Source organism: Girardinichthys multiradiatus, chromosome Y, assembly GCF_021462225.1.
Source record: "Girardinichthys multiradiatus isolate DD_20200921_A chromosome Y, DD_fGirMul_XY1, whole genome shotgun sequence".
NCBI classification, from domain to species: domain Eukaryota; kingdom Metazoa; phylum Chordata; class Actinopteri; order Cyprinodontiformes; family Goodeidae; genus Girardinichthys; species Girardinichthys multiradiatus.
Genome location: NC_061818.1, coordinates 5,491,176 through 5,505,635, shown reverse-complemented (window position 1 = coordinate 5,505,635; position 14,460 = coordinate 5,491,176). Strand labels below are relative to the sequence as shown.

The following is a 14,460-nucleotide window of genomic DNA, read 5'->3' as shown; positions in this document are numbered from 1 at the left end:
TGCTCCTTAGATCTGGCCTTTTTCTTTGTGCTGTTTCTGAATAGCTGCTGCCTTCATGAGACTTCAAACTCTGTGCTGGTTGCCGTTGGAGTCCTCTTATTATTCAGTCTTGTTTTGGATGGAGGTTAATGAGCTAAAGGTTCACAGATGAAATCCAGACTGAACCTTGTTGCTCTCCAGAGTCTCTTTAACCACACTGAATACAGAGGAGTAGTGGACACCAACATGCCATCACTATTAAAGATTCACCAATCAGAGGCTGGCAGATTTCCAGTCTCGTTTTTGAATGCTTTGGCCTGATTTTTGCCAACTTTGAGTATTTTTAAGAACTATAAACAACGTCATTGAAGATATTTCGTTCTTGCCTTCCTGTCGGGAGCGGTCATTAATTTTTTAATATCTGGTGCAGAGGCAACACAAAACAAAGAAAAATGATGTTTTCACCTGATTAAAATGTCAACTCAAGTCAGGATTATTCTGACTTTATTTTACATTGATAAAGTCTTTAGCAACTTATATTAGCAACATGATAAACACAGCAGTAAACATGAGTTTTCTTGTGTATTCCATTGTTTTTCTAAACCCTAACCTTCATGCTGAGGCTGCTAACATCTCCAGATCTGTCAGGGTCCCATAAAGAGTTGAAATCTCCAAAGACTGATCAGTGATGAGAGCCAGACTGGTTTAAATTGTCTGACTCATCACCGGCCATTCCTTCATTCTTAATAATTAAAATGAAGAAAAAAAAATCGTACGTTTCTTTGTTTTTAAATTACAGTGTTGATGTGATGCTGTTGGCTTTGATCAGAGATGACGCTTTAGCTAACAGTTATTTCAGTAATCATGTATTCTGTTGATTATTCTGACGATCGATCGAGTAATCGGATAAAAAATTGGCACATTCTGCATATTTTTCATTTAATCACTTAAGCTGATTGTATGCATATTAGAAATACATGAGAAAATCCTCTTGCTGCCTCACTACATAGCTGAATCCCACACTTGGCATCCACGTATCAGCAGCGTAGGCTGATCCTGGATGACAGTGTAGGCCATCATTACCAGGAGTAAGAGCGTTGTTCAACACAAATAACCACGCTGCTGGGACACCGCACGCTGAACAGTTAAACAGAATTAACAGAGCCTCAAGGAATTTTAGTAATGGAGGTACTAAATTATTTAAGGAATAGTTGGAGCCCTAATCAGAGACTTGTGGTTGGCACTAATCTCCCCTACCAACCAGGTTATTGAAATTATTTTAACATGAAGTTCTCTGCAGGGAGGGATGCAGCTGGAAGGATTGATATGATCTAGCATTTGACTTTAATTTTCAGGGGAATTGGTTTCTTAAGCTGGCTGTCTTGTAGTCCTTTTGTTGTCATTCCAAGAGAGGGAGCCCTTTAGCTCCTTTAAGGCTAAATCATAGGACAGAAGAGAAGCTGTTAGTTAGCTCTCTGATTGGAGGACTGATCATTGATACAGACTTCATGGTTGGCAGGTCTGTTACACTTGTTGATTCTTTATCTTGTTCTGTATGTGACTGTCTTTTGTCTTTTTCTCTCCTTCCCTTTCCCTCTTTATGTGTGTGTGTATGTGTGTGTGTTTTGACTTGCCTGTGTGTCTGTCCCCTGTCCTCTACCGTGATTGCATATTGACAGAGATCTGGAACAGCCCACTGAAACCTCCGATCCTCTTTTGGTGGAGGGTTCTGGTGACTCGGAGTAAGATCCCTGTAGTAAACTTCAGTTAGATTTAGCTAGACACACAAACACGGAGCCTCGACAGTTCATACTGTTAAACCTGCCTGTATCAATGTACCATGTCTTACTAAGTGGTGAGCTTTACTGCACATTAGCTTTAGTTAGACGCCTGACTTGATAATAGTTATTCTCTCTGAACAGAGACATTACCATACTCAACTGTCATGAAGAGAAAACTGAGGAGTGTTTTGCCCTCAGGTTCATTGTTTTGGTCATGCTTTCCTCTCCTGCTTCCATCAACCCAGTTCTGGCACCTGCTGCAGTCACTTGTAATTGGTTAAAGGACTGAATCTATATGGTGTTTTCCTAGTCTTACTGACCATTTGTAGAGCTTTACACTATACCCACATTCACCCAGTCACACTCACAAACATGCACACATCTATACACACAAGTTGCATCCAGATTAGCTGTGGCTTGGCTAAGATTTTCTATTATTTACCATATTGCTGTAACAAGAACACAGCTCACAATTATGACAGCTGCTGGTTACAGTCAGTTAAATGAGCCCATAAAAACTGAAGTTAAATTAGTGGAGTAGATGTGTTTTATCAACTTATTTCCGTTGTATTTTTTCACTGTTTATTGTTACTTAGTAGAGATTCACTGGTCTCTTATAAAATCTCTAACTTGTTGATACCAGTTTTAGCTAATTCTGTCTTTTTCTTTCAGACGTATAATTAACACTGTTTATATACATTTCTTTCCAGCCTGTCATTGTTATTGGAGCATGGATGACTTCACACAGTGTGTGTGTCAGAGAGGGGTCATGATAAAAACATGATTTTACTTATTTAAAATAAGACAATGATTACAGGCTATACTACTGTGTTGTCTTTGGCAACTTACATTAGCAGTTTGCTTGGTTGGCATCTGTAACCATCAATCTGTGTATGTATTCTGTTGAGGATGTAGACCCTTATCTTAACCCTGAGATTTCCAAAAGGCTGCCTATATTTCCCAATCCAGTATGTTCCCTGACTGGCAGAGGTAAGACGCCCAAGCAGAGGAACCTCACTGAAACTCGTTGAGCCTTCTGAAGTCAGTCCAGATCCTACCGGATTCTCTCTGTTGTAGCAGCCTGAATGAAGGGGCCACATGCCTTCATAGAAATACTTTCCCTTTTAACAGCCTAGAGCTGTTTCCTCTGACTTCATTTTAAACACAGTTACTTGGACAGTCCTTTTGTGGCCCTCTGTATGGGCCTGTAGCAGGCATGGCAGACTTTTGTCCTTTAAGGTATATTTAATGTAGATGAACAGTAATGTACTGCAGTCTGTTTTGTCTGCTGAGTGTTAAAGTCCTCATAATGGTAGTAGCTGAGGAAATGAATAGCTTAGTTCAGGATAACATCAACTAATCCTTTCACACATCCAGCCTAATTTCTTTAATAGCTTAGTTGTTGTTTTTAATGACCTCTAGTTATATGTGTGTGTGTGCGTGTGTGTGTTTATTCTGCTGTTTGCCACAGGTAGCCAAGTCCAGAGTAGAAGAAATGAGAAAATAGTCATGTTTTTTGAATGGTAATTAGCACTTGAAACAAGAAAGGTGAAACATTGTATTTATTGTTGGCAGTGGGTAAAATTATTGCTCTTCTAGTTCTACATGTACAAAAACGTTTTTAAATAAACATGGTTAGTCTGTTTGGTTGAAGGTGAGATTCCCATCTTCACTCTACTCAGCTGTTTGTTCTGACAGTCACTGGTTCCTACATAGAGCTCGTCCAGGACATTATTTTCCATTTTTACTGACGATCAGTCTTAACTACTCGTACTTCATTAATTATAACACAGCAATATCTCTGGGCATCCTACCAGTAATTACCAGTGATTAACTGCCAGTGAAAGTAGAGCCCTTTCTATTTAGTTTGATATGAGATGGTGATTTTAGAGAAACACAGGAGATGAAATTAAGATGCAGAGCAAAACCTCTTTAGTGACCATAGTTTACTTAGGAGTATGTTTGGATCAGTGCTGGGTCCAGGGCTAATCTGGCTGTTGTGTTTCCCCCTTTCAGATAACACTTTCCTGTGATCTACACATGGCTTTTCCACCTTATGATAGACGAGGTGGAACGAGTGAGACGTAGTTATATGAAGGGAAGCATTGCTGCAGCGGAGGTCCATGAATGTCCACAGAGCAGACACACTGGATGATCCTCTGCTGTCTGTGTGATCTGAGATGTATGTTAATCAGATGAATCTCATTCAGATAATATATTAAGGATGGTGCACAGCCACCTTACTTGTATTTAAAGTACTACATAGATTTGGACTGCTTGTGTGAGGATTGTGATGCTTAGTTCAGTCAGATGCATAGGGAATTCCCAGCTGCCAGCGGTGATACTTCCTTATTTCTGCAATCCCAGCTGCTGCCTTGGAAGTACACACAGCCCATGGTCCTGGCAGATCAGGTTGTATGGTGTGAAAGAAAACTATCCATAATTGTGGGCTCATGCTTATGTATTTAATGCAGAACTGTGATCTGAAAGAGGCATACACTTTACTGCTATTAACTGTGTTTCTCAATGAAGTGTCTATTCAGTGGCTGTGTGTGAGGTGTAGCAGCCACACACACATTATGTGTTTATGGAGCAGAAATGTCTCCTGTGAGCGAAGCAGTGGCTGCAGTTTGTATGATACACATGGCTTCCTGCTGTTAGGTATGGGACAGTTTTTGCTCCATCTGCAGCACGTTTACAGATTTGCTGTTATTAAAGATGGTGGGGAAACTTCATGCTAGAAAAGATAGAAGTACACAGAGGCGGAGCTGATGCTAGTAGTGGCCTTCCTGGATGCAACACATGGTTTGAATAACGGAGCAGGAGTATAATTAAATTAGAAACATTTAGAAGAAAAGCAAGCTTAGCTTTGTGTGCTGAGCTTTACTAATAAATCAGATCTATGTGGATCATAATCAGGGTCATTCCTCTCTGATGTTCTGCTTGGGTTTTGCGTAATCTTTTTGAGCAAAATAACCTATCTGTAATAGGTTACCAACACTGAGAAAATATTCTATACCATTTCTATACCAACATGTTTTGAAGGCACAGAGTTCTTTCTGGTTGAGAACAAAAAATGATTAATTACAATATGGCAATATTTTGACTTGCTTAATTTGGGCAAGTAGGGGATAATTCTGCACTTCGTTAGAGAAATATAGCATTTAAAAGTGTAGATTCCCTGTTTTGCAGAACAGTAGACAGAATAACACTTCGTAGAAGGGTTGATACCCTTTATGGAAGTATGTACCTTTGATTCAGTCAGTTTTCTTTTTTTTTTAATCACATTTTCTCTTGTCATCCTTTTTTTAAAAATACAACCTTTAAACAGAATGCCATTTGATGCATCTGTATGAATTTGATTTTGATTCTTTGTGACAACACTTTGCCACTAAGTCTAAAGGACAGGGTCCTCACTGCTCAGTGTTTTTAGTCAGGCAAACACAGTAAACCGAAGGAGCAACAGGCCTGAAATCCAGTAAGAGCTATGCCAACACCTAATAAAATGCAGTGCATGGTATGAAACATTATAAACACTGTCACAGTAGAGTGAGGACTATGTGTAGTATGTAGATTGGACACATCTTCATGGGTCTTCATTCTTCTTCTTCTGTTTGCTTCAGCACAATTGGAGAGCCTGAGAAGCTGACCAGATATCTGTAGACTGTATGGCAGTGGGTTACTCAGCAGCTTAACTAAATGGCTTTGATGATGTAATATTTTTTGGTCAAATATCTTTTACTAACCACCTCTGCATTTTATTCCCTTGTCTTTCTTTTTCCCCCTCCTGTACCACCTCCTAATGCTTCATTGCTGTTCTGTTAAAACAACGGCTTTTTCATTTCCTATCTCTGCTCCATCTTTTTGTTTCGGATTACCCTGTTTGCTCGTCTCTGGGCTGCCTGTTCATCCCTGTGCTGTCCTGTGGTCTCTCAGCTCTGCTCCTCCCTCTGAGGATCCTGCTCCTCCTTTGTCTGAAGCAGAGGAGCTTCTTAACAAGTAAGGTGGTCTTCTGTATATTTTGCTGTGTTTACTGAGCAGCTTTTAGGCTGGGTTCTTACACTTCTTTTGGGTGGTTTGTTCAGCTAATATTCTACCACACCCTCACTTCTTGATCCAATTTATGCATCTTAGGGATGTACTTAATCTTTACTCATATATATGTTTGCTATCCAGTAATGTGATATCAGATTTAAACTGAAATTGATCCAAATTTTTATAGTTAAGAATGAAAGAACAATGATTCTTATCATGTTTGCATGATTGGCTTTTATAATTGACTTAAAACATATTTAAATGGTAAAATTGCTGTTGTTAATCATCCATTTGTTTTAGGACTCCTGTATGATTAATGTAGATGCAAAGCAAGTGGTGGTATGATTACTAGTACCTTGCCAAGTTAATTCACTTGATGGACTGGTGTCTGAAAGATTAGAGCATCTGCAGTAGGGACACAATAAGAACACTTGGTGAGGTAAATGTTGAATTGTGTCCTCCTACAGGTTTGTTTGCAAGAACAATGGGGTTCTGTTTGAGAATCAGCTTCTGCAGATTGGCATCAAGTCAGAATACCGACAGAACCTAGGTGAGTTTTCTCAGCATCAGACTGCTGTGGCTTGGTGTTACCATGCTGCATTATCTGCGTCCTATGTGGAACTCATGTTGGTCAAAGCTCTTTCATCAGTAACAACGGATCAGAAATGACTTGGAATTTACTCTTTATATTGTTGCCATGAAGATGAACAGTAGCTAAACAAACCAACATCTAGTAGTTTTGTGCACCTGGTTGTAAACATGTTGTTTTAAACAGTTTTCCAAGGGCTCTATGGTTAAAACTTCACTTTTGAACCATTGGAGATGTTTTTCACCTTCTTTCCAGCCCTGTTTAGTTATCTCAACATGTCCATACATTGGAGTTGCTTCTTGGGATGAGTGTGTCTGAGGGTTTGACATAAAGTACCTTATACAATACTTGTTTTCTACACCGTGTCACCTTGTAACCACTGACGTCTATGTATTTATTGGGATTTCATAAAGAAGACCAACACAGAGTAGTGCAGGATTGTGAAATGGAAGGAAAAATTATGCAGGGATATTATTATTTTTTCAAGATAAAAGTCTAAAAACTGTGGCATCCATTCTAATTCCGTTCCTTTTACTCTGATAGCCCTAAATAAAATCCAGTGCCACCTGCTGCCTTCAGAGGTCTCCTAATCAGTTACCAGAGTCCATCTGTGTGTGAGTTAATCAGTCTAACTGCAGCTGTTCTGTTTCTAGCCTCAGAGGTTTGTTAGAGAAGACTAGAGAACAAGCTGCATTATGAAGACCAAGGAACACAGCAGACAGGTTGGGGAGGGAGTTGTATAGATGACTCCTGTGTTCATTACAGTCATAACACTGATTGACCAGTCAGTTTTCCACCTTTGTTTTATGTAAAGCTTTTACTTGCTGATTCAGATTATAAACTGATACAAAAACAGTGTAAGTTTTATATGTTGTCCTGCTATGGGCAGTAATGTCACTGTTTGTGTGCGGGTGTGCAAGCAGACACTAAAAATAAGTGTTACACTATCTTAATACAAAAACAGAACTTGTAGTATCTAATATTTGGTGTATTAGTACAGTTAACATCACTAAAACAATTTCCTGTTTGCATTCCTTAGAAAATGTGGATCTCTATTCCAACCTTTCCAAATCCAGCATGTTCCAAAAAAAATGACCAAGTTGGATTGTTCATTTTTCTCTCCCTTTGAGTTAGCATTTACACCAAAGAGTGTTAATATGATCTGGTAGCATTTAGTTATGCTGTGTTCACTGACCTGAGAAAGATTGGATTCTTGAGTTTCTGACTAGCCAGTCAGGTAAAATCAAGCTGAAAAAGCGCATCCAAAGTAATGATCTACAATGTTAACAACAAGCTTACTATGTTCTAAACTAGCAGCCAAAACTAACGGAGCATAATTGGGTATTTGTTGACGTGACAAATGGCTTGAACAGCAAGACCATAAAAACTGTATCCTGCAGGTTTTAGGAACATTGTAGAAAAAATGATTTTGGCTCAGTCTAATGCCATGGTGAAGACCTACAGTCTTGGTCAGGATGTTACATTTGTGCAAACAAAGTCTGATTTCCAAGTTTCCATAATGCTTCAACTTGAATAGGGATAAATAACACATCCAGCATTTGCACTGTAAGGAAATATAGGAAAGGACTCTTAATGCTTGTGGATCATATTGTTGTCAATATCTTATCAAAAACGAGTTTCTAGGTTTTATTGTGGGAAAGCTATAAGGTAAATCATACCAAATTGGTCAAAAGTGTAAAATCTTTTTTTTTTTTTTTTGTGGCACTAGAGGCCTTTATTTTTCCGAAAATAGGGGGAGACAGAAGGGATGTTGAGACAAACAGCTGAGTTACCAGCCCAAAGGTTCCCTGCTGCTGTCAACTAACGGCAAGCAGCAGACAGGTTGGGGAGAAAGTTGTGTAGAAGTTAGGGTAGAAGGCAGGGTATGGTGCTACAGCAATAACCCAAGCTGTGAACATCTCCCAGAGCTCTGCTCAATCCATCATCTGAACATGGAGAGAGGATGCTGTGTGGATGTTTTTCTTCAGAAGTAACAAGGAAGCAGGTCAGAATTGATGGGAGATGGATGGAGCTAAATCCAGGACAATCCTGGAAGAAAACCTGTTAGAGGCTGCAGAGGACATGAGACTGAGGCAGAGCTTCACCTTCCAGCAGGATGACCACCTCAACATACAGCCAGAGATACAATGGGGTGGTTTAGATCAAAGCCATAGTCTTGTGTTAAAATGGCCTAATCAAAGTCCTGATCTGAGTCCTTCTGAGATTATTTTCAAAACATTTTTTAAAAACTGTATTATTTTCCTTCCACTTTACTATACTCTACCTTGTGGTGTTCTGTCACATAAAATCCCAAGAAAATCAACAGAAATTGGTGGCTTAGATGTGACCAAAGGAGAAACATTACAAAGCATGTGAATAGTTTCCAAGGTATGAGTATGGATAGGCTCAGTTAAAGTAAGGATGAGACTTTCCTTCTGAACTGAAACTTTTTCTATGTATCTTCACGATGCTAACCGTTCATATGTCCTCCTTCCTCAGGGAGAATGTACTTGTTCTACGGTAACAAGACATCAGTACAGTTTGCCAGCTTTACCACCACTGTCAACTGTCCCGGAGAGCTACAGTCTCATATCCTTGGAGCATGCTCAGAACATACCAAAGCTGTAAATGGGATAAATGTGGTAGAGGTGGCCAATGAAATAAGCTAAACCAGTGTTCCTTCTGTGTTAAAGTTTCTGTCAAAGAAGAAAGCTGAAACTTATCAAGAAGAGTTGAAGCTTGATCAGGCTCTTTTCTTTTTTTTACAAACACAGGGATGAAAATGTAATTTAAACTCTAAAATGTGTAGTGTTCTTCAGTCCCGTCTATGTGAGGACAAAGCTCACTGATTTCATTGTGTAGTTGGAAGTCCTTGACAACTGACTACAGCTCAACGTTCAGAGCAAACCAGTGGAACCATTAGTGGAGGGTGGAGCCCAAATCCAACAGGTCCTGAACATCGAGTGCCTGACTGATTTCTCTGATGCCCCGCTTCTCAACATCAAGTTCAGGTAGGATTTTACTGTTGATCCACAAGCTAATGAGCTGATAATGTTTGACAGTCATACGTCCGTCGAGGTTTAGATGCTGTAACATGAAGAAGAATAAACTCGTGTCCCTTTTTGGTCATTAAATAACTCCAGTGAATACAAATGTTGCTGAGTATAGACCTCTAAATGGAAATCAATGAAAGCAAATGTTTAGGTTTTATGTTTTGTTACAGGTTCTCACTGAACTGTTAATGTTTCAAACGTGTTTTTGTTGTCTATGGTCAGATATGGAGGAGCTCTGCAAAACCTGACTCTCAAACTGCCGGTCACAATCAACAAGTTCTTCCAGCCAACTGAGATGGCCTCACAAGACTTCTTCCAGCGCTGGAAACAGCTCAGCCAGTGAGTGTGTGTGTGTGTGTGTGTTATGGGATAAAGGACTCTGTATGGTTTACAGCTCAGCTGGACTTCTGTTAAAGCTTTTTTTTGTGTCTGCGGTAACTACAGTCACTGCTGGTGTAAATTTTCTATGCTGTTTCTGATTCATATTAACTGCTCTACCAAACCTAATGTTTCCTATAGAGTGAAGAAGAGCAGTGTGCTTATATTAAATGAAGGTAGCCCCTATCACAAAATCTTGTAGCTTGTAAGGTCCTGAGCTGTGCTCCTTGGCCTTAGTTATTGCTAATGGTATGAAGATTAAGCCTAAAGAGCTGTAGACTTTTTATTGAGTTTGCAGTTACCTGTGTGTTAAATTATAGCATCCATTTTATTTATTTAAGGTCATTTTTAAAGTTGTTTGTCTCTCTTCAGGCCTCAGCAAGAAGCACAAAAGATATTCAAGGCCAACCACGGCATGGATACTGAAGTAATCAAAGCAAAGGTAGGGTTAGATTATCCCACTGAAATGTAAATCTCTGAGTAACCTTTGCCCCCCAGTGAACTATTGGATCTTTATCAGATGATGTAGGAGAACTCCTGGTTTCTTTTTGAGTCATTGAGAACATTCCTTGTTTTTAATATTGGTGTTCTGTTCTCACTCAGCTGCTGGGGTTAGGAATGGCCTTACTGGACAATGTTGACCCAAACCCTGAGAATTATGTTTGTGCTGGAGTGATCCAAACCAAGAGCCAGCAGGTGGGGTGCCTGCTAAGACTGGAGCCAAACGCACAGGCACAGGTAATAGCATCCAGAACCACCGACCCTGTTTACCATTGAAGCTCATGTTTCTGTTCCACATGTCTGCTCTGTAAAGTTGCTGTATGACCAGTGTGTGGGCCAGTGACCGTTTGCAACCCTTTGAATCATTTTAATTCTCCAAAATATGTAGCTGATGCACATGGAAACGTTTGGGTTTTCTTTTCTAAATTTCTTGTGACACTAGTGGTGTTTATTTTTGTTATTTTTTCAAAGTAGGAAGATTGGAAATTGAGTGGAGAGAGGGGGAAGACATGCAGCACAGGTCTCCGGTGTCTGGACTCAAACCCAGTACAGCTGGTTTGAGTCCCAGCCTGTTGATCTTTGTTGCATGTCTTCCTCTCTCTCCACCCCATTTCCTCTGGGTCCACTTACAAAATAAATGCCACTAGTGCCACAAAATAAAAAAAAACTTGGCTAAATGTATCAAAGTTTTTTGAAGAAAGTTCTTGTTTGTTGCTGGAAAAGGACTAAAAACCATTTTTAAACCAACAAAATGGAAAACATTCAACCTGAAGGTTAGTAAACTAAGACAAACAACTGAAACCTTTTTCTTTTTTTAATAAAAAAGGTCTACTTTGTTTCATAAAAATATTAATATTGCATGTTTAATTCATTGTTCAGCAGGAAAAAAGGACAGAATTCAGAATAAGATTATTTTATATTAATTGAAAGAAAAAAGTCCTCTGGGTACTTTCAGTTTGGTGATTTTGGCTTGTGGTGCAAAACGTTTGGAGACACTGCTATAGCAGGAAGCATTATTCATCTTTAGTTATAATGAGCCCTGTTGTCCTGTATTCTTATAAATGCATTCTGTATATAATATAATAGTACTTATTATTAGTCGTTAGCCCAATTATTACTGCCAGTATTACTAAATTGGCTGTGTCTATGTGCCTTTCCTGGAGTATAGGGCTGTGCATCCCTGGTCTGTGGCCGATACAAAGAGTCTGTCGATACAGTGCCAATGATCCGATTCATGTTGATGAAAAACCCGATACAACTCAATTCACATTCACAGTATGCTGCTGTCTCAAGTGGTTAGCTGTGCTCATTTAGAGTTTGCTGGTGTCTACATTTTTATCGCCCCCACCATCTTTGCCTTGTTGTTGTTTGTGACATACACCTTACTCAGGCTCTGCCTCCTTAGCTGTGCTTGTCACCGTCTGCTGTTTAACAAAGAGAATGTCAGCAAGACAAAAACCCAGCAAAATCAAGTTATTGGTTGAAAGTTTCATCTAACAACAACAAGCTAGCGTTAGCCTGTCATTTGATGTGCAAAGTCAGGTGGCTATTTAGAAAGAAATGATGACCTGTTGTTGCAACATTAGTTGTTCTGATGTTAGTGAGCCTTGCTGCACTTTACTTTGTCACCATTATGACAAACGTATATAATGGTGACAAAGCAAGTTAATCAGCATCCACTGAAGCTCTAGTTCTCTGTTTTAGCAGCATAAATCAACAATCATGGCTCTGCAGAAAGCACATTTTCTTTTTAAACCACTTCCTAATTTTCAACACCTCTCTGATACTAAAAATAGTGAGTCTTCTTTCCTTGGTAAGATCTCCCTCAGAGTGTTTAGGTTAGTGCAGCCCTCAGTGTTGTGTGTTTAACAATTAAAATCCTAAAAACACAATCAGTCAATGTTAATGTCACTCTGGCTTAAAAGCTAAAGGATAAAAGTGTGTTTTCAAGTGAGCTTTAAAAACATCAGCTGAGACAGTTCGTTCCAGAGCTTTGGGGCCACGACAGTAAACGCTCAAGCATCACTTTGAGCATCACAATGTCATCTATTGAGCAATAAAGACAGACTTGTCTTAAATTTGATCGGCAGAGACAATAACATATACTGTAGGCCGATATCCCAGACCATATGGGATTATGTGACCTGTTACATTTCCTCCAGCTTGGTCACTGTATGCAACTGTGTTTTTGCAGATGTATCGTCTGACTCTGCGCTCCAGCAAAGACTCCGTGTCCATGCGTCTCTGCGAGCTGCTGGCCCAACAGTTCTAGAGTCCAGACCTTGACCAGTACTCCTACCATCCCCACCAGCGACCTCTCCCTCCAGCCCTCCTGCCACACCTGTCCTCCTGCCTCCAACAAAGAGTCATTGAGTAAAAAAAGAAAAAAAAGGTGTAACCTGCATAAGGGAAAGTGCAGCTGCTGCCTGCAGCCGCAGCAATATTATTGTCATTATTTGTGTCCCAGATTCTGATTCCAGTTCATCTTTTACTTGTTTATTAACACAATGCTACAATCTTGGTTTTGTTGGTTTACCCGTGTAGCTGGTGTGTGTGTGTGTGTGTGTGTGGAGGGGGGTGTGTGGGTGTGTCCTGTGGTTGTACTGGGGTTTCATTTTGCTCATCCTGACTTTAGTACTGACTGCTGTGGAAAAGATTTTATTAGTGCAACATTCCTTGAAGATAAAAGGGAGAAGCTACTAGTTGCACACCCACACACTACTATCCCAACCCCACCCACAAGCGTGATTCCCTGTGGTCAGACCTGCTGAGGGAACATCAAGCATTCCTGCTGAAAATGCACTTCATGTGTTCGGATCCTAGACTTGAGTTTTTGACATGCTCTCCCATTCATTCCTCTCATCTAGCCCTGCTAGGAGTAATCCTTCATTTCTGTCAGCTTGTGCACTTGTTCTTGTTGTGTATATAAATATGTGCCAGTGAATCACTTTATTTTTTGAGACATTCCCTTTGTGCTTGCTAAGAATCCTGGTGGTTGGCTAATCCATGCTGTTCAGGTTGATTAATGGCGCAGAATAGACAGAGATGAGACCAGAGCAGAGACCAAACAGTCACAGGTTTCAGTCTGGCCTGTCCCATCCACTGCTGTGGACTCGGCTCAGTGAACAGCTTGAAGAGGCAGAGAAGTTTATCACTTGCAGAAATGGCAAGTTGCCCGATCTCATCACTGCTGTCTTATTTCTGTAGAACTCGAACTTTATTTTGGAGAAAGAAAATAAATCTGGTTGTTTTTGCTTCTGATCAACACAAGTGAGATGTGTGCAGATGAGGAACAAGTGGTTAGGTGAGGTTAGGTACACAGCTGCTTCTCCAAGCTCTCCAGTTTTACTCCTTGGCTTGTGGATGTCACACCTTAATGAAGATGGTGTTGGTGTGGGTGGCTGCCCAAACATTTATATGGAGAATTTTTTTGGTTTTTAAATGAAGCCCTTTATAAGCAGTCCAGCATAGAGAGGTGAGTCTCATCTTCCATACATCCATATTTCTGCTTTTCAGCAAATACTTATCAGATGGGTTTATGCTGTTTAATGGGATGTTTAACCAACCACTACAATAAATCTTTGAAGTTTAGACTGCTTCAATTATCATATAGAGCTGCACAACTCTTCTCCGGGCTTCCTGCCACTTTCAAGCACTGATGTTTTGGGAGGACAGGATGTGAGACACCCAGATGCCCTTTACAGCTACAGGGGACTCGGTATATATATGTGTGTGTGTGAATGGTTGTATGTGGCAGTAAACCGGTGAGGGGTGGGGGGGAAGCCTAAAGACATTTCTAACACATGGTCGCATTACATTTTGTGACTGCACAGCAGTCGCAGGATATTGAACTTTGTAGTGAAAGATTTAGTCATTTTGTGAGTGTGTGTAAGTGAGTTTGTGTGTGTGTGTTTATGCAGTATCCACTAGCTAATGCAGCCTCATGTATCGGTGTTAAGAAGCTGCCCAATACCTGTGTTAGACTTAAGATTTACTCTGTAATGAAAAAAATGTGAAGTAAAACTATGCCATATATCTGACTAGATGACTCCTGTGTTCATTACAGTCATAACACTGATTGACCAGTCAGTTTTCCACCTTTGTTTTATGTAAAGCTTTTACTTGCTGATTCAGATTATAAACT

General features: G+C 40.0%; 1 protein-coding gene across 3 annotated transcripts in view; it reads left to right on the top strand.

The window, feature by feature from the left end:
- The window catches only part of LOC124864547 (AP-2 complex subunit alpha-1-like), a 39,127-nt gene extending 24,771 nt beyond the window's left edge, over nt 1–14,356 (top strand). For 2 of the 3 annotated variants that reach the window (XM_047359367.1, XM_047359366.1), the window contains 9 exons: nt 1,659–1,721; nt 5,697–5,759; nt 6,263–6,345; nt 8,884–8,973; nt 9,272–9,395; nt 9,660–9,776; nt 10,188–10,257; nt 10,419–10,553; nt 12,511–14,356. In XM_047359367.1, coding sequence (XP_047215323.1) covers nt 1,659–1,721; nt 5,697–5,759; nt 6,263–6,345; nt 8,884–8,973; nt 9,272–9,395; nt 9,660–9,776; nt 10,188–10,257; nt 10,419–10,553; nt 12,511–12,588 — 823 coding nt within the window. In that variant the 3' untranslated portion in view covers nt 12,589–14,356. The remainder of the gene's footprint in view (nt 1–1,658; nt 1,722–5,696; nt 5,760–6,262; nt 6,346–8,883; nt 8,974–9,271; nt 9,396–9,659; nt 9,777–10,187; nt 10,258–10,418; nt 10,554–12,510) is intronic. The other variant, XM_047359369.1, reaches the window with a different exon arrangement.
- Nucleotides 14,357–14,460: the final 104 nt, after the last annotated feature.